The following is an 18530-nucleotide window of genomic DNA, read 5'->3' as shown; positions in this document are numbered from 1 at the left end:
TAGTGCTTAGTATAGTGCCTAGTACACAGCAAGTGCTTAATGAAGACCACAAAAAAATAAGGTGATGAGGGCAGATATTCTCTAAAGACACTAAAGGCCACACTTAATGCAGCTCTGCATTGAAGATTTTTCATTTAGGTGGAGAACAGGTGAAAATCAGGATACAAAAGTAGTTGCTATATGCTGAGACTAAAAGGGGACATTCACAGAAGAAGCATAAGAAATGCTACAAAAATACATTGAGACACATAGCTTCTCATAGCTTAGGCACTGACTGAGGAACAAACAACCAAGGAAACAGATCGCACTGGCATACAGCAGAGACAGGATGGTTATTTTGGGCATAAACCCTGTCTTGATCACTAGATTTAGCTCAGGTTCAAGATGTTTAATAAATATTTTTGTTTTGATAGGTGAGAGGAATTAAAACTTCAGTAAGGCACAAATAGGAGAATCCAAACCCCGTTTACCATTAAAGCCTAGTTTGACCACGGGATAGTAAGAAGACAATACAAAAGGCAACAAACGCCATAATCAGTACAGTCATTAGTAATTACAAACAAATCATTTGCATAGCTATTGTAGAAGAAACCTCAGCTCACTAGTCTTTGTGGTTATATTTACACAGAAACATTTCATGCAATGTTAAGCGCTTAGTAGTGCTCTGCACACAGTAAGTGCTCAATAAATAAGACTGAATGAATGAATGTTATTTTCAAATGAAAATACGTGCTGTGTGTGTATATGTATATATAAAAATAATATATATAAATAGATAAGATCATGGCAAAAGGATGGAATATAAATTGAGTCCAGATACCCACAGTCTACACTCTGTTCTTGAACTTTCATGGAAATAATAACAATTGTGTTATTTGTTAAGCACTTACTATGTGCCAAGCACTCTACTAAGTGTTGGGATAAATACAAGATAATCGGGTCCCATGTGCGGCTAACAGTAATTAGGAGAGAGGACAGGTATCGAATTCCCATTTTGCAGATGAGGGAACTGAAGCACAGAGAAGTTAAGTGACTTGCCCAGGGTCACACAGCAGTAGGTAGAGAGCCACGATTAGAACCCAGGGCCTCTGACTCCCCAGGCCCAAGCTCATTCCCTCGGCCATGCTGCTGGAAGTAAATATTATGTGGCTTGGAAAGCAGCCTTACCTTGACTCCTCCTTTCACAAGCTTTGAATACTTAAATTTTTGCATCTTTAGCTTGGGGACACTGTCCCCTGTCCATCATTGCTAGTATTTATTGAATGCCTTCTGTGTATACAGCACTGTACTAGCCACTTGAGAATGAATGAACATATGATTATAACATGGTCTTTACGCCGTTATGCATGTCTCCCTATCTAGATTGTAAGCTCATTACAGGCAGGGAACCTGTTTGCTAATTCTGTTGGACTGTACTCTTCCTTAGTTCAGTGCTCTGCACAGAGTAAGCACTCAATATATACAATTGATTGATGATCCGAGTCCTCAGGGATTATACAATCAAATGCTTATGTCACAAGGAGTTAAGGTAACAAAATTTGAAAAGGACACTGAAAATTCCAAATATTACTAAAACAATAATGTGCTCTGAAAATTTCCTTGAGTTCTGATAAACAGTGTATAGTATTCTCTGCATAACAGCTCACACTATCTTGGTTCTCAGTAACTAGGAAGCATTTTAATTCTCTTAAAAAATAAGGATGAAGAGAAATCAAATGAAAACATTTTTTATAGGTGTCCCACTAATACCTAGGATCTCTTAATGGAGGGAAAAGAAAAATCAACCAGTAGGTGCTCAATTGCCACACACAACAAGCATCTCATCTAGGAAATAACTGGAAGCTTTGTTTTAAAAAGACAACAATCTGTCTTCTATTATGAAACAGATGTTCAGAGCCTCAACAATTGTAAAGCATCTAACCTATTCCCTTCCTCCTCTCCTCGACCTCCCAACCATCCCCTTTTATAATCCCAATTCTGATCCCAGGATTCAGATCACAACTGAGCCCCCCTCTAGACTGTGAGCTTGTTGTAGACAGGGACTGCCTCTTTTTATTGCTGTATAGTACTTTCCCAAGCGCTTAGTACTGCTCTGCATACAGTAAGCACTCAATAAATATGACAATGAACGAAAGAACTGGCTGAGCTGTTATATAAAAGTGACTTAGTCTTACCCATCTCCAAAGGAATCTAAATTATTCTGGCAACCAAGAAAGATCAGTGTAATGACTAATGTCTGAGACACACCTAGACGTAAGCACTATCTTATTGCTCTGTGATCTCTGCTTTAATGATACACCTCTTTTTCAGGTCAAAGAACATGGCAGGTTAGAATACCTGCCAGAGATGTAAAATGAGGGCATTTCAAGAATTTGTTGGTCATTGGCTGGATAGATTCATATGGTTTCAGCTCATGTCCTGAAATTGTTATCACTCTCTAGGCATAACTCTACTATGATTTTAGTTGCCCTAAAACCAGTAAAAATGCACTGAAATGAAAAAGGATATCAAGAATACTGGCTTGAGTCTATGCAAGCAATTCAAACATTAGAAAAGCCACTCTCTCATTTAGAAAACATGGAGATAGATCTAGTTTCATCCCAGCTATGGCTTTGCCAAATTTCACCACCATTTTTATTTCAATAATAGCGACAATTTGTTAAGTGCTTAAGGTATGCCAATCGTATTAAGGGCTGGAGGAGATACAGTTAATCAGGTAGAACATGGTCCCCAGTCCCACACAGGTTCACGGTCTAAGTAGGAGGAACAACAAACAGGTTCTGAATCCCCACTTTATACAGATGAGAAAACTGAGGCACAGAGAAGTTAAGTGATTTGCCCATGGTCACACAGCAGGCAAGCGACAAAACTGGAATTGGAACCCTGGTCCTCTGATTCCCAGGTCAGGGCTCTTTCTTAGAGGTCACCTCAGCTCCTCTAGTGTAAGAAAGTACCATACTTAGAAACAGCTAACAATCCTCAGGTGCAAGTCATTCTGAAACAGAACAGTGGAACACAATCACAATTCAACATCGATAGGGTAACATTAGAACTCATATTAGGGATCAACTGCTGCATTTGAAACAAATGTCACAAAACCAATAAGTATTCTTTCAAAATAAATAGAGAATTATTTGGGGGGAAAAATTGCTTAAGGGGTCCTGGATGCTACATTACTTTTCTTCGAGGAAATCTGACCTCTTTAACCATTAATAAGGAAAAACAAAAATAAATTGTCAGAGACATGCTGATTTCCACATCTGCATCCCATAGCCCAAAGAGGCAAAATACTAAAGTAAAAAAATAACATTTGGTATTGGTTATTTTCTCCCCCAAGCTGGAATACTATGGATGAATAACTATTTTTCTCACTGAAGATTAGATTCAACAATAATGGATGAAAAAAAATTGCTACCTGTCTGCAGAGTGTAAGTTCAATGTCTACCAACTCTGTGTTCTCCCAAGTGCTTAGAACAGGGCTCTGCACAGTCAGTGCTCAATAAATACCATTGACTGACATTTGCATGGCTATCATACAAAAGCAAGATGACATATTCCAAAATATGCTCTTCCCCAAGTTAAATCAATCAATCAATCGTATTTATTGAGTGCTTACTGTGTGCAGAGCACTGTACTAAGTGCTTGGGAAGTACAAGTTGGCAACATATAGAGACAGTCCCTACCCAACAGTGGGCTCACAGTCTAGAAGGGGGAGACAGAGAACAAAACCAAACATATTAACAAAATAAAATAAATAGAATAGATATGTACAAGTAAAATAAATAGAGTAATAAATGCACTCCCCTTTCTATTGTAGTGCATTATTCATGCTTTGAAGATATTTTTAAAGTTTTTCTATCAACAAAGTAATAATAATTGTGATATCAGTTAACAGTAATTGTGGTATTTGTTAAGCACCATGTGCCAGGCACTGTACTAAGCGCTAAGGTAGATACAAAGTAAATGGGTTGGACACAGGCCCTGTCCCACACAGGGCTTACAGAATTATTTTACTACATATTACATTTTCATTAATTCTCAAGGTATATAACAGGTTTCTCATATACTAACAGTTCCACCATGTAGCTATCCCCATTTTATAGCTGGGTACTGGAAAGCAATAGAGAGTTATGACTTTCCACAGATAAGATGATTGACTTACTTCTTCTGAAGTAAAGCAACAGCCAGGGTCTAGCTAAATATGTAAAAAGGATGCTCAGGGTCATAACTCCTCTGTCCAAATGGAGTTCAAATATCACTGTTTGCTTGGGCAAAATAATAAGATTTAACCATTGTCATTTAAACCTTTTACCCGAGGAGACCTGACATTTGATCTCCAGGTTTTCTAAACTGGGGGTGTAGAAACAATTTTCTTTAAGGAGTTTGCCTACTCCTGCTACCTTATTTTTAAACGAGGATCCTTGAGTTGTCAAAATGTTTTAAAACATGTGAAACTGAACTGCCAGCTTTTCAGCCATAATTTAAGACAGTTTCTCTTCAGAAAAGTGTTTGAAATTAGCAAGCTGCAGACTACAGCTTAACTCACCCAAGTTTTCAGGGCTGTAATGGTGTCTTCAAGCTAAGCTTGCATTCTGTTTGAATTCAGGAACAACAGACAAATATTTGGAAAACTTGAGAGCTATGAAAACACTTTGCTACTGGAGAAAGTCATCGCAGTTTAATGACTATAGTACTGTAAGGTCAATTTGTGAAAAATTAATGAAGATATATTATATATACATCTAGTTCATACAATTAATGCAGTGTTATGACTGACATACATCACATCCACAATGTTCATTCATTCAATCATATTCATTAAGTGCTTACTATGTGATGAGCACTGTACTAAGTACTAAGCACTTTGGAAAGAATACAACAATAGACAGTGACAATCCCTGCCCACAAAGAGCTTACAGTCTAGAGAGGGGCTCACATGGTTAACCACATACGTATGTCAGTTCTCTACCTACACTATATCATCCAGCTCACACATATATCCTTACATGATTCAAATATCAAAACCCCTCCATTCCTCCACACGAGGCCACTGCCTTTATTGCATTCAACTTCCAGGAACTGACTCCTGATGCTTCAGGAAAATAATGAAGGTGTTCACGTTTGAAGATCAAAGCGCCAGGAAATCTATCATTCATCCCCCAATGAATTCCCTGGGAGCCGACAGTAGCAGGCAGGGCCTCTCCACCCAAACACTGCAACGTCAACAATTCACAGGCGGCGACCCCTTCTCCCGAGGTCACCGTGCTGCAGACATAGCTTAAATATTAGTCATTTTTTCAGAAACCCAAGTAAAGAACTTTCAGCTCGCTGGAAGGCTGGAACTCCGGGAACGTTCCAGAGTCCTTCCAAGGAGTAAAAAGGAAAAAAAAAAGTTAAAGTCACTCCGGACTGGAAACCCACTTGCAAGAGAAGCAGCGTAGCTTAGTGGATACAGCCTGGCTTTGGGAGTCACAGGTCGTGGGTTCCAATCCCGACTCTGTCACTTGTTTGCTGTGTGACTTTGGGCAAGTCACTTCATTTCTCTGGGCCTCTGTGACCTCATCTGTAAAATGGGGATGAAGACTGTGAGCCCCACATGGGACAACCTGATCACCTTGTAACTCCCCCAGCACTCACAACAGTGCTTGTGAGTTCTTTTAGACTGTGAGCCCACTGCTGGGTAGGGACTGTCTCTATATGTTGCCAACTTGTACTTCCCAAGCGCTTAGTACAGTGCCCTGCACACAGTAGGCGCTCAATGAATACGATTGATGATGATGATGCTTGATACATAGTAAGCGTTTAGCAAATACCATTACACTTACGGATGATTTTCTTCCTCCATCCTACCTACACACACACACACACACAAGTTTTGCTCGCTGTCTACATGTTTTGTTTTGTTGTCTGTCTCCCCCTTCTAGACTGTGAGCCCGTTGCTGGGTAGGAACCCTCTCTGTATGCTGCCGACTTGTACTTCCCAAGCGCTTAGTACAGTGCTCTGCACACAGTAAGGGCTCAATAAATACGAATGAATGACACACACATGCACACAAGTTTTGCTCGCTGGGGTAATAAACACACATGAACACAAGGTTAGCTCGCTGGGGCCACACATATAATAATAATGTTGGTCTTTGTTAAGTGCTTACTATGTGCCAAGCACTGTTCTAAGCACTGGGGGGGGGATACAAGGTGACCAGGTTGTCCCATGTGGGACTCAGTCTTAATCCCCATTTAACAGATGAGGAAACTGAGGCCCAGAGAAGTGAAGTGACTTAACCAAAGTCACACAGCTGACAAGTGGCAGAGCTGGGATTAGAATCCATGACCTCTGACTCCCAAACCCAGGCTCTTTCCACTGAGCCACAGGTTTTGCTTGCTGGGGAAATACACACACATACACAAACATGCACACACGTTTTGCTCGCTGGGGAAATACACACATACAGAAACACATACAGAAACTGGGGAAATACACACTTGTGCACACACGTTTTGCTCGCTGGGGAAATACACCTACTCCTCCTCCCTTTCCCCCTCACAGCACCCTACCTCCTTCCCCTTCGCCCAACACTTGTATGTTTGTACATATTACTGTTTATTTTCCTTGTACATATTTACTATTCTATTTATTTTGTAAATGACGTGCATATAGCTATAATTCTATTTGCTCTGACGATTTTGACACCTGTCTCCATGTTTTGTTGTCTCTCTCCCCCTTCTAGACTATGAGCCCGTTGTTGGGTAGGGACGTCTCTATCTGTTGCCGCCTTGTACTTCCCAAGCGCTTAGACCAGTGCTCTGCACACAGTAACTGTTCAATAAATTCATTCATTCATTCAATCGTATTCATTGAGCGCTTGCTGTGTGCAGAACGCTGTACTAAGCGCTTGGGAAGTACAAGTTGGCAACATATAGATATGAATCTTTTAGACTGTGAGCCCACTCTTTTAGACTGTGAGCCCACTGTTGGGTAGGGACTGTCTCTATATGTTGCCAACTTGCACTTCCCAAGCGCTTAGTACAGTGCTCTGCACACAGTAAGCGCTCAATAAATACGACTGATTGATTGAATGAATGCACACAAGCTTTGCTCGGCGGGAATACACATACGCAAACACAGGCACACAAGTTTTGCTCGCCGGAGGGGACACTTTCATTCATTCAATCGTTTTTATTGGGCGCTTACTGGGTGCAAAGCACTGAACTAAGCGCTTGGGAAGTACAAGTCGGCAACATATAGAGACGTTTGCCCCATCATCACACCCTCCTTGCCGAAGCAACTGGTCGCTCTGCCTGTCCTCCACTCCCTCCTAAAACGTACGGTCCGGGAGGAAAAAGGCAGGACCGACACCTCCGTATAACGCTCCCTACCCAGGCTGTTGCAATCGACCCATCTTACCTCCTTCCCTTCCCCACAGCACCTGTATATATGTATACATGTTTGTACATATTTATTACTCTACTTATTTATCTTACTTGGACATATCTATTCTATTTATTTTATTTTGTTAGGATGTTTGGTTTTGTTCTCTGTCTCCCCCTTCTAGACTGTGAGCCCACCGTTGGGTAGGGACTATCTCTATGTGTTGCCGATTTGTACTTACCAAGCGCTTAGTACAGTACTCTGCACACAGTAAGCGCTCAATAAATACGATTGATGATTACTTATTTACTTATCTTACTTGTACGTATCTATTCTATTTATTTTATTTTGTTAGTATGTTTGGTTTTGTTCTCTGTCTCCCCCCTCTAGACTGTGAGCCCGCTGTTGGGTAGGGACTGTCTCTATGTGTTGCCGACTTGTACTTCCCAAGCGCTTAGTCGAGTGCTCTGCACACAGTAAGCGCTCAATAAATACGATTGATGATTACTCTACTTATTTACTTATCTTACTTGTACATACCTATTCTATTTATTTTGTTAGGATGTTTGGTTTTGTTCTCTGTCTCCCCCTTCTAGACTGTGAGCCCGCTGTTGGGTAGGGACTGTCTCTATGTGTTGCCGACTTGTACTTCCCAAGCGCTTACTCCAGTGCTCTGCACACAGTAAGCGCTCAATAAATACGATTGATGATTACCCTACTTATTTACTTATCTTACTTGTACATACCTATTCTATTTATTTTGTTAGGATGTTTGGTTTTGTTCTCTGTCTCCCCCTTCTAGGCTGTGAGCCCGCTGTTGGGTAGGGACTGTCTCTATGTGTTGGCGACTTGTACTGTCCCAAGCGCTTAGTCCAGTGCTCTGCACACAGTAAGCGCTCAATAAATACGATTGATGATTACTCTACTTATTTACTTATCTTACTTGTACATACCTATTCTATTTATTTTGTTAGGATGTTTGGTTTTGTTCTCTGTCTCCCCCTTCCAGGCTGTGAGCCCGCTGTTGGGTAGGGACTGTCTCTATGTGTTGCCGACTTGTACTTCCCAAACGCTTAGTACAGTGCTCTGCACACAGTAAGCGCTCAATAAATACGATTGATGATTACTCTACTTATTTACTTATCTTACTTGTACATACCTATTCTATTTATTTTGTTAGGATGTTTGGTTTTGTTCTCTGTCTCCCCCTTCTAGACTGTGAGCCCGCTGTTGGGTAGGGACTGTCTCTATGTGTTGGCGACTTGTACTGTCCCAAGCGCTTAGTCCAGTGCTCTGCACACAGTAAGCGCTCAATAAATACGATTGATGATTACTCTACTTATTTACTTATCTTACTTGTACATACCTATTCTATTTATTTTGTTAGGATGTTTGGTTTTGTTCTCTGTCTCCCCCTTCCAGGCTGTGAGCCCGCTGTTGGGTAGGGCCTGTCTCTATGTGTTGGCGACTTGTACTGTCCCAAGCGCTTAGTACAGTGCTCTGCACTGATCGGGCCCTAAACCCCCTCCTTAAGACCTATCCAAAACGCCCTAACCCTCCCCCAATAAAAATAAAACCCGCACTGAATCCGAGTGGAGGGGAAATTAACAAAAGACCGTCCGAGCCCGATGACCCGATCCGTGCCAACTGGGCACCCAGTGGGCACCGGATCTGTTGCATTTTTTTCCGGCGAGCGGGCAGGGATGGTCCTGGGGAAGGGAGGGGAGGGAAATCTTCCCCTCTTCTTACCCAGCATGGAAAAGATGAAGTCTTTGGCCGTGTGGATCTCCAGGGCTCGCTGGTCGTCGTATTCCCGCTGGTCGTGCTTGGTGAATTCTTGGATGAGTTTGTTTAATTCTTCTATCCGGGCCCCCGATCGGAAATCCAGCTCGGGGAAGGAGGGTTTGCTGCTGCTGCTGCTGCCACCGCCGTTGCTGCTGCTGTTTCCTCCTCCTCCTCCTCCTAGTCCACCGCCGGAGCCTGCCTTGCTGGCAACAGGAGCCGCCATCTTCATGCAAAAACACACCGGACTATCAGAGCGACAGCCCCCTGCCCCCGGCTCCTCCCCGCGCCCGGGTTGCTGGATACAACGCGGGCGGGCCCCTGCGGCCTCCCCGGGGCGCAAGCGCGCTCTGCGGACTGGGCCTGCCTGCCTGCAGAGGGGGTGTGTTTGCGTGGCCCTTCCCTACAAACACATGCACACACTAAAGTCCTCCGAGCTCCCCGCCTGCAAAGAGAGTGCCTGCCTGCACGATTGTGTGTGTGTGTGTGTGTTCCTTCCCTACAAACACATGCACACACCAAAGTCCTCCGACCTCCCCGCCTGCAAGGACCGGACCCTCCCCACCGGGAGGCAGCGCGCTCTGCGGAGAGTGCCTGCCTGTCTGCAGAGGGGGTGTGTTTGTGTGGCCCTTCCCAACACACACGTGCACACGGCAAAGTCCTCCGAGCTCTCCGCCTGCAAGGAGAGTGCCTGCCTGCACGGCTATGTGTGTGTGTGTCCCTTCCCTACCAACACATACACACACCAAAGTCCTCCGAGCTCCCCGCCTGCAAAGAGAGTGCCTGCCTGCACGATTGTGTGTTTGCGTGGCCCTTCCCTACAAACACATGCACACACCAAAGTCCTCCGACCTCCCCGCCTGCAAGGACCGGACCCTCCCCACCGGGAGGCCGCGCGCTCTGCGGAGAGTGCCCGCCTGTCTGCAGAGGGTGTGTGTTTGTGTGGCCCTTCCCAACACACACGTGCACACGGCAAAGTCCTCCGAGCTCCCCGCCTGCGAGGAGAGTGCCTGCCTGCACGGCTATGTGTGTGTGTGTCCCTTCCCTACAAACACATACACACACCAAAGTCCTCCGAGCTCCCCGCCTGCAAAGAGAGTGCCTGCCTGCACGATTGTGTGTTTGCGTGGCCCTTCCCTACAAACACATGCACACGGCAAAGTCCTCCGACCTCCCCGCCTGCAAGGACCGGACCCTCCCCACCGGGAGGCACCGCGCTCTGCGGAGAGTGCCTGCCTGTCTGCAGAGGGTGTGTGTTTGTGTGGCCCTTCCCAACACACACGAGCACTCGGCAAAGTCCTCCGAGCTCCCCGCCTGCAAGGAGAGTGCCTGCCTGCACGGGTGTGTGTGTGTGTGTGTGTGTGTGTGTGTGTGTCCCTTCCCTACAAACACATGCACACACCAAAGTCCACCGTCCTCCCCGCCTACAAGGACCGGACCCTCCCTACCGGGAGACAGAGCGCTCTGCGGAGAGTGCCTGCCTGCCTGCCGAGGGTGTGTGTTTGAGTGGTCCTTCCCAACACACACGTGCACACGGCAAAGTCCTCCGAGCTCCCCGCCTACAAGGAGAGTGCCTGCCTGCACGATTGTGTGTGTGTGTCCCTTTCCTACAAACACATGCACACACCAAAGTCCTCCGACCTCCCCGCCTGCAAGGACCGGACCCTCCCCACCGGGAGGCAGCGCGCTCTGCGGAGAGTGCCCGCCTGTCTGCAGAGGGTGTGTGTTTGTGTGGCCCTTCCCAACACACACGTGCCCACGGCAAAGTCCTCCGAGCTCCCCGCCTGCGAGGAGAGTGCCTGCCTGCACGGGTGTGTGTGTGTATATGTGTGTGTGTTCCTTCCCTACAAACACAAGCACACAGTGTGTATGTGTGTGTTCCTTCCCTACAAACACAAGCACACAGTGTGTATGTGTGTGTCCCTTCCCTACAAACACATGCACACACCAAAGTCCTCCGTCCTCCTCGCCTACAAGGACCGGACCCTCCCTACCGGGAGACAGAGCGCTCTGCGGAGAGTGCCTGCCTGCCTGCCGAGGGTGTGTGTTTGTGTGGTCCTTCCCAACACACACGTGCACACGGCAAAGTCCTCCGAGCTCCCCGCCTACAAGGAGAGTGCCTGCCTGCACGATTGTGTGTGTGTGTCCCTTTCCTACAAACACATGCACACACCAAAGTCCTCCGACCTCCCCGCCTGCAAGGACCGGACCCTCCCCACCGGGAGGCAGCGCGCTCTGCGGAGAGTGCCCGCCTGTCTGCAGAGGGTGTGTGTTTGTGTGGCCCTTCCCAACACACACGTGCACACGGCAAAGTCCTCCGAGCTCCCCGCCTGCGAGGAGAGTGCCTGCCTGCACGGCTATGTGTGTGTGTGTCCCTTCCCTACAAACACATACACACACCAAAGTCCTCCGAGCTCCCCGCCTGCAAAGAGAGTGCCTGCCTGCACGATTGTGTGTTTGCGTGGCCCTTCCCTACAAACACATGCACACACCAAAGTCCTCCGACCTCCCCGCCTGCAAGGACCGGACCCTCCCCACCGGGAGGCAGCGCGCTCTGCGGAGAGTGCCCGCCTGTCTGCAGAGGGTGTGTGTTTGTGTGGCCCTTCCCAACACACACGTGCACACGGCAAAGTCCTCCGAGCTCCCCGCCTGCGAGGAGAGTGCCTGCCTGCACGGGTGTGTGTGTGTATATGTGTGTGTGTTCCTTCCCTACAAACACAAGCACACAGTGTGTATGTGTGTGTTCCTTCCCTACAAACACAAGCACACAGTGTGTATGTGTGTGTCCCTTCCCTACAAACACATGCACACACCAAAGTCCTCCGTCCTCCCCGCCTACAAGGACCGGACCCTCCCTACCGGGAGACAGAGCGCTCTGCGGAGAGTGCCTGCCTGCCTGCCGAGGGTGTGTGTTTGTGTGGTCCTTCCCAACACACACGTGCACACGGCAAAGTCCTCCGACCTCCCCGCCTACAAGGGGAGTGCCTGCCTGCACGATTGTGTGTGTGTGTCCCTTTCCTACAAACACATGCACACACCAAAGTCGTCCGACCTCCCCGCCTGCAAGGACCGGACCCTCCCCACCGAGCGGCAGCGCGCTCTGCGGAGAGTGCCTGCCTGCCTGCAGAGGGTGTGTGTTTGTGTGGCCCTTCCCAACACACACGTGCACACACCAAAGTCCTCCGAGCTCCCCGCCTGCAAGGAGAGTGCCTGCCTGTACGGGTGTGTGTGTGTGTTCCTTCCCTACAAACACAAGCACACACCAAAGTCCTCCGACCTCCCCGCCTGGAAGGAGAGTGCCTGCTTGCACGGGTGTGTGTTTGTGTGTCCCTTCCCTACAAACACATGCACACGGCAAAGTCCTCCGACCTCCCCGCCTGCAAGGACCGGACCCTCCCCACCGGGAGGCACCGCGCTCTGCGGAGAGTGCCTGCCTGTCTGCAGAGGGTGTGTGTTTGTGTGGCCCTTCCCAACACACACATGCACTCGGCAAAGTCCTCCGAGCTCCCCGCCTGCAAGGAGAGTGCCTGCCTGCACGGGTGTGTGTGTGTGTGTGTGTGTGTGTGGGTGTGTGTGTCCCTTCCCTACAAACACATGCACACACCAAAGTCCTCCGTCCTCCTCGCCTACAAGGACTGGACCCTCCCCACCAGGAGACAGAGCGCTCTGCGGAGAGTGCCTGCCTGCCTGCAGAGGGTGTGTGTTTGTATGGCCCTTCCCTACAAAGCACACAGTGTGCATGTGTGTCCCTTCCCTAAAAACACATGCACACACCAAAGTCCTCAATCAATCAATCGCATTTATTGAGCGCTTACTGTGTGCAGAGCACTGCACTAAGCGCTTGGGAAGTACAAGTTGGCAATATATACAGTCCCTACCCAACAGTGGGCTCACAGTCTAAAAGGGGGAGACAGAGAACAAAACCAAACATACTAACAAAATAAAATACACAGTAAGCACTGTTCTAAGCGCTGGGGAGGTGACAAGGTGATCAGGTTGTCCCCCGGGGGGCTCACAGTTTTAATCCCCATTTTACAGATGAGGGAACTGAGGCTCAGAGAAGTGAAGTGACTTGCCCAAAGTCACACAGCTGACGGTTGGCGGAGCCGGGATTTGAACCCATGACCTCTGACTCCAAAGCCCGGGCTCTTTTCCGACCTCCCCGCTTGCAAGGACCGGACCCTTCCCACCGGGCGGCAGCGCGCTTTGCGGAGAGTGCCTGCCTGCCTGCGGAGGGTGTGTGGGTGTGTGTCCCTTCCCAACACACACATGCACACACCAAAGTCCTCCTTGCTCCCCGTTTGCAAGCACCCCCCCCACACACACACACACCGGGCGACAGAGCGCTCTGCGGAGAGTGCCTGCCTGCAGGGCGTGTGTGTACAGTGCTCTGCACATAGTAAACGCTCAGTAAATGATTGAATGAATGAATGTGTGTGTGTCCCCTCCCAACACACACACACACACCAAAGTCCTCCGAGCTCCCTAATTGCAAGGACCGCCCTCCCTCCCCCCGCGCCACCGTATAGCGGTCGGCAGAGCGCTCTGCGGAGAGTGCCAGCCTGCAGGGGTGTGTGTGTCCCTTCCCAACACACACATGCACACACCAAAGTCCTCCTTGCTCCCCGCCCCCCCCCCCCACCGGGAGGCAGAGCGCTCTGCGGATAGTGCCTGCCGAGAGGGGTGTGTGTCATTTATTCATTCAATTATATTTATTGAGCACTTACTATGTGCAGAGCACTGTATTGACTGCTGGGAAGAGTACAATAAAGCAATAAACAGATACATTCCCTGCCAATTTCTTACGATGCTAATATTGTAGTCTGACAATCAATCAGTCAATCGTGTTTATTGAGCGCTTACTATGTGCAGAGCACTGCACTAAGCTCTTGGGAAGTACAAATTGGCAACATATAGAGACAGTCCCTACCCAACAGTGGGCTCACAGTCTAAAAGATGGACAAGATGGACACATCACCCCAGGAATATTCCATGATTCTAATAATAATAATTGTGGTATTAAGCACCTACTATGTGCCAGGCACTGTACTAAGCGCAGGGGTGGATACCAGCAAATCGGGTTGGACGCGGTCCTTGTCCCATGTGGGGCTCCCAGTGCCTGTCCCCATTTTACAGATGTGGTAACTGGGGCCCAGAGAAATGAAATGGCTTGCCCAGGGCCACATAGTAGACAAATGAGAGAAGCAGCGTGGCTCATTGGAAAGAGCACGGGCTTTGGAGTCAGAGGTCATGGGTTCAAATTCCGGCTCTGCCAATTGTCAGCTGTGTGACTTTGGGCAAGTCACTTAACTTCTCTGGGCCTCAGTTACCTCATCTGTAAAATGGGGATTAAGACTGTGAGCCCCACGTGGGACAACCTGATCACCCTGTATCCTCCCCAGCGCTTAGAACAGTGCTTTGCACATAGTAAGCGCTTAACAAAATGCCATTATTATTATTAAATGGCGGAGCCGGGATTAGAACCCACAACCTCCTGACTCCCAAGCCCGTGCCATGCTGCTTCCCCTGTGGCCTATCCAAAATATTATGGAAGAACTGAGTTTAAGAGCTTCTACATATTACCACAAGATGGTTATGCAGCACCTCCTCTTCCTCCCCACAGCATCTGTATATGTTTGTACATATTTGTTACTCTATTTTACTTCTACATATTTATTATATTTTGTGAATATGCTTTGTTTTGTTGTCTGTCTCCCCCTTCTAGCCCGTGAGCCCGCTGTTGGGTAGGGACCATCTGTATATGTTGCCAACTTGTACTTCCCAAGCGCTTAGTACAGTGCTCTGCACACAGTAAGCGCTCAATAAATACGATTGAATGAATGAATGTGTTTGTGTGTGTGTGTCCTCCCAACACACACATGCACACACTAAAGTCCTCCTTGCTCCCCTCCTGCAAGGACCGGACCCTCCCGCCCCCGCACCGGAGGCTGCTTCCTCGGCCCGCGTTGTAGCAGCAGGGGTGGGCTCTTTCACTCCCAACTCCCCGCCCCTCCGGACGAGGAAAGTGAAGTGGAAACAATGTGGACTTAGTCACCGGCTCTGAAATCAACAAGCTGCTGCTGCTGCTACTGCTGGGAGAGCGGGCCGGACACGTTTAAAGAGACAGAACACACGCGGCCAGGCAAGAATAAAGTTGGTATATGTTAAGGATGATGATGATGGCATTTGTTAAGTGCTTACCATGTTCCAAGCATTGTTCTAAGCGCTTGAGGGAGATACAAGGTAATCAGTTTGTCCCCCGTGGGGCTCCCAGTCTTCATCCTCATTTTACAGATGAGGAAACTGAGGCACATAGAATAATAATAGTGATGGCATTGTTAAGCGCTTACTATGTGCCAAGCACTGTTCTAATCTCTGGGGGGAGATACAAAGTAATAAAGGTTGTCCCCCGTGGGGCTCACGGTCTTCATCCCCATTTTACAGATGAGGTCACTGAGGCGCAGAGAGGAATAATAATAATGGTATTTGTTATTAATAATAATAATGATAATGGCTTTTGTTAAGCACTTACTACGTGCAAAGCACTGTTCGAAGCGCTGGGTTAAGCGCTTACTATATGCCAAGCACTGTTCTAAGCGCTGGGGGGAGATACAAGGTATTCAAGGTTGTCCCCCGTGGGACTCACAGTCTTCGCCCCCATTTTCCAGATGAGGTCACTGAGACCCAGAGAAGAGAAGTGACTCGCCCAAAGTCACACAGCTGACAAGTGGGGGAGCCGGAATTAGAACCCACAACCTCTGATTCCCAATCCCGGGCTTTTTCCACTGAGCCACAATGCTTCTCTAAGTCATACAACACAACGTGTCTGCTGTGTGACCTTGGGCAAGTCACTTAACTTCTCTGAGCCTCAGTTACCTCATCTGGCAAATGGGGATTAAAACTGTGAGCCCCACGTGGGACAACCTGATCACCTTGTATCCCCCCCAGCGCTTAGAACAGTGCTTTGCACATAGTAAGCGCTTAACAAATGCCATTATTATTATTATTATTATTATTATCCCCATTTTACAGATAAGGTCACTGAGGTGCAGGGAATAATAATAATAATGGTATTTGTTAATAATAATAGTAATAATAATGGCATTTGTAAAGTGCTTACTATGTGCAAAGCACTGTTCGAAGCGCTGGGTTAAGCGCTTACTATATGCCAAGCACTGTTCTAAGCGCTGGGGGGAGATACAAGGTAATCAAGGTTGTCCCCCGTGGGACTCACAGTCTTCTCCCCCATTTTCCAGATGAGGTCACTGAGGCCCAGAGAAGAGAAGTTACTCGCCCAAAGTCACACAGCTGACAAGTGGGGGAGCTGGGATTAGAACCCACAACCTCTGATTCCCAAGCCTGGGCTTTTTCCACTGAGCCACGCTGCTTCTCTAAGTCATACAACACAACGTGTCTGCTGTGTGACCTTGGGCAAGTCACTTAACTTCTCTGAGCCTCAGTTAACCTCATCTGGCAAATGGGATTAAAACTGTGAGCCCCACGTGGGACAACCTGATCACCTTGTATCCCCCCAGTGTTTAGAACAGTGCTTTGCACATAGTAAGCACTTAGCAAATGCCATTATTATTATTATTATCCCCATTTTACAGATAAGGTCACTGAGGCGCAGAGAATAATAATAATAATGGTATTTGTTAATAATAATAATGGCATTTGTTAAGCGCTTACTATGTGCAAAGCACTGTTCGAAGCGCTGGGTTAAGCGCTTACTATATGCCAAGCACTGTTCTAAGCGCTGGGGGGGAGATACAAGGTAATCAAGGTTTTCCCCCGTGGGACTCACACTCTTTGCCCCCATTTTCCAGATGAGGTCACTGAGGCCCAGAGAAGAGAAGTGACTCGCCCAAAGTCACACAGCTGACAAGTGGCGGAGTTGGGATTACAACCCACAACCTCTGATTCCCAAGCCCGGGCTTTTTCCACTGAGCCACGCTGCTTCTCTAAATCACACAACACACACAAACACAAACACGCAGCAGGGCGACGGGGCTCATCCATCCGGGTTCTAGTCCCGCCTTTGCCACTTGCCAGCTGTGTGACTTTGGACAAGTCACTTCACCTTTCTGGGCCTCAGTTCCCTCATCTGGAAAATGGGTATGAAGACTGTGAGCCCCAAGTGGGACAATCACCTTGTATTCCTCCCCCCAGCACTTAGAACAGTGCTTGGCACATAGTAAGCGCTTAGCAAATACCGTCATTATTATTATCCATTCGGTTCTAGTTACCTAGTGCCCCACTGGCCACAAAGCGCTGTACCGTTCCCCAGAGCCCCCACAAAGAAGTGCCCAAATAATAATAATGTTGGTATTTGTTAAGCCCTTATTATGTGCCAAGCACTGTTCTAAGAGCTGGGATAAGTGCAAGCTAATCAGGTTGTCCCACGTGGGGCTCACAGTCTTCATCCCCATTTTACAGAAGAGGTAACTGAGGCACAAAGAAGTTAAATGACTTGCCCAAGGTCACCCAGCTAACAAGCGGCAGAGCGGCATTAGAACCCATGACCTATGACTCCCAAACCCTGGCTCTTTCCACTAAGCCACGCTGCTTCTCCATAAAGAAACGAGCCCGTTGTTGGGTAGGGATTGTCTCTGTTGCAAAATTGTACTTTACCAGCGCTTAGTATAGTGGTTTGTACATAGTAAGCGCTCAATAAATATGAATGAATGAGTGAATGAAACGGATCCCGCTTCACTACTTTTTTCTTCTGCCTTCCTTTCTCGGTTTATCCGACAGATCCCTTGCCAATCTTCCTCTCTCGATCCGGAGGCAGGGGATCGTTTCGGTGGAAACGTCTTGGTCGAGGAAGGGTGGGGTTATCAACTTAAATCTATAAATAAACACTCAGTACAGCGCTCAGTACCGTGCCTGCCACATAGATTTATTAATTATGGTATTTGTTAAGCGCTTACTATTTTGTGGCTGGATTGTACTCTCTCTCAAGCACTTAGTACAGTGTTCTGCACGTAGTAAGCGCTCAATAAATATGAGTGGATGAATGACATCGCGCTCTCAGAAATGACCTCGTCCTCCTTCGTCCTAGCTGGACCACCCTTGTAAGGGTCTGGAGCAACTAGTTCAAATTCTGTCTCCTTTAAACCTGCCCGAATTCCTCAGGGTGGATTCTGGGATCCGCTTAAAAGGATGGGGATTTTTCGTTCCCTTCGGTTTTAGTATTTCTTCTGACTCGGACCCCTGTGCCTGCCCCTCCGTACCCTGCTATTTGTTTTCTTCGAGTTGATTTACGTTCATCCCACTGTTTTTGTGAAGGTTGTCTGGTAAGACGTAGATGATTAGTGGAGGTTGTGAGTTCTCCTGTGAATTCTACAACCCCACTAATGCAGCCTGTTAGGTTATTTAC

At 47.5% G+C, this 18530-nt stretch overlaps 1 protein-coding gene across 1 annotated transcript in view; it reads right to left on the bottom strand.

Annotated features, from left to right (window-relative positions):
- Positions 1-9631, bottom strand: part of MB21D2 (Mab-21 domain containing 2) — a 107019-nt gene extending 97388 nt beyond the window's left edge. The window contains exon 1 of the mRNA XM_038749249.1: positions 9119-9631. Coding sequence (XP_038605177.1) covers positions 9119-9383 — 265 coding nt within the window. The 5' untranslated portion in view covers positions 9384-9631. The remainder of the gene's footprint in view (positions 1-9118) is intronic.
- Positions 9632-18530: the final 8899 nt, after the last annotated feature.

Source organism: Tachyglossus aculeatus, chromosome 7, assembly GCF_015852505.1.
Source record: "Tachyglossus aculeatus isolate mTacAcu1 chromosome 7, mTacAcu1.pri, whole genome shotgun sequence".
Classification (NCBI taxonomy): Eukaryota; Metazoa; Chordata; class Mammalia; order Monotremata; family Tachyglossidae; genus Tachyglossus; species Tachyglossus aculeatus.
Note: the sequence above shows the minus strand (reverse complement) of the source record. Positions and strands in the feature narration are given on the sequence as shown.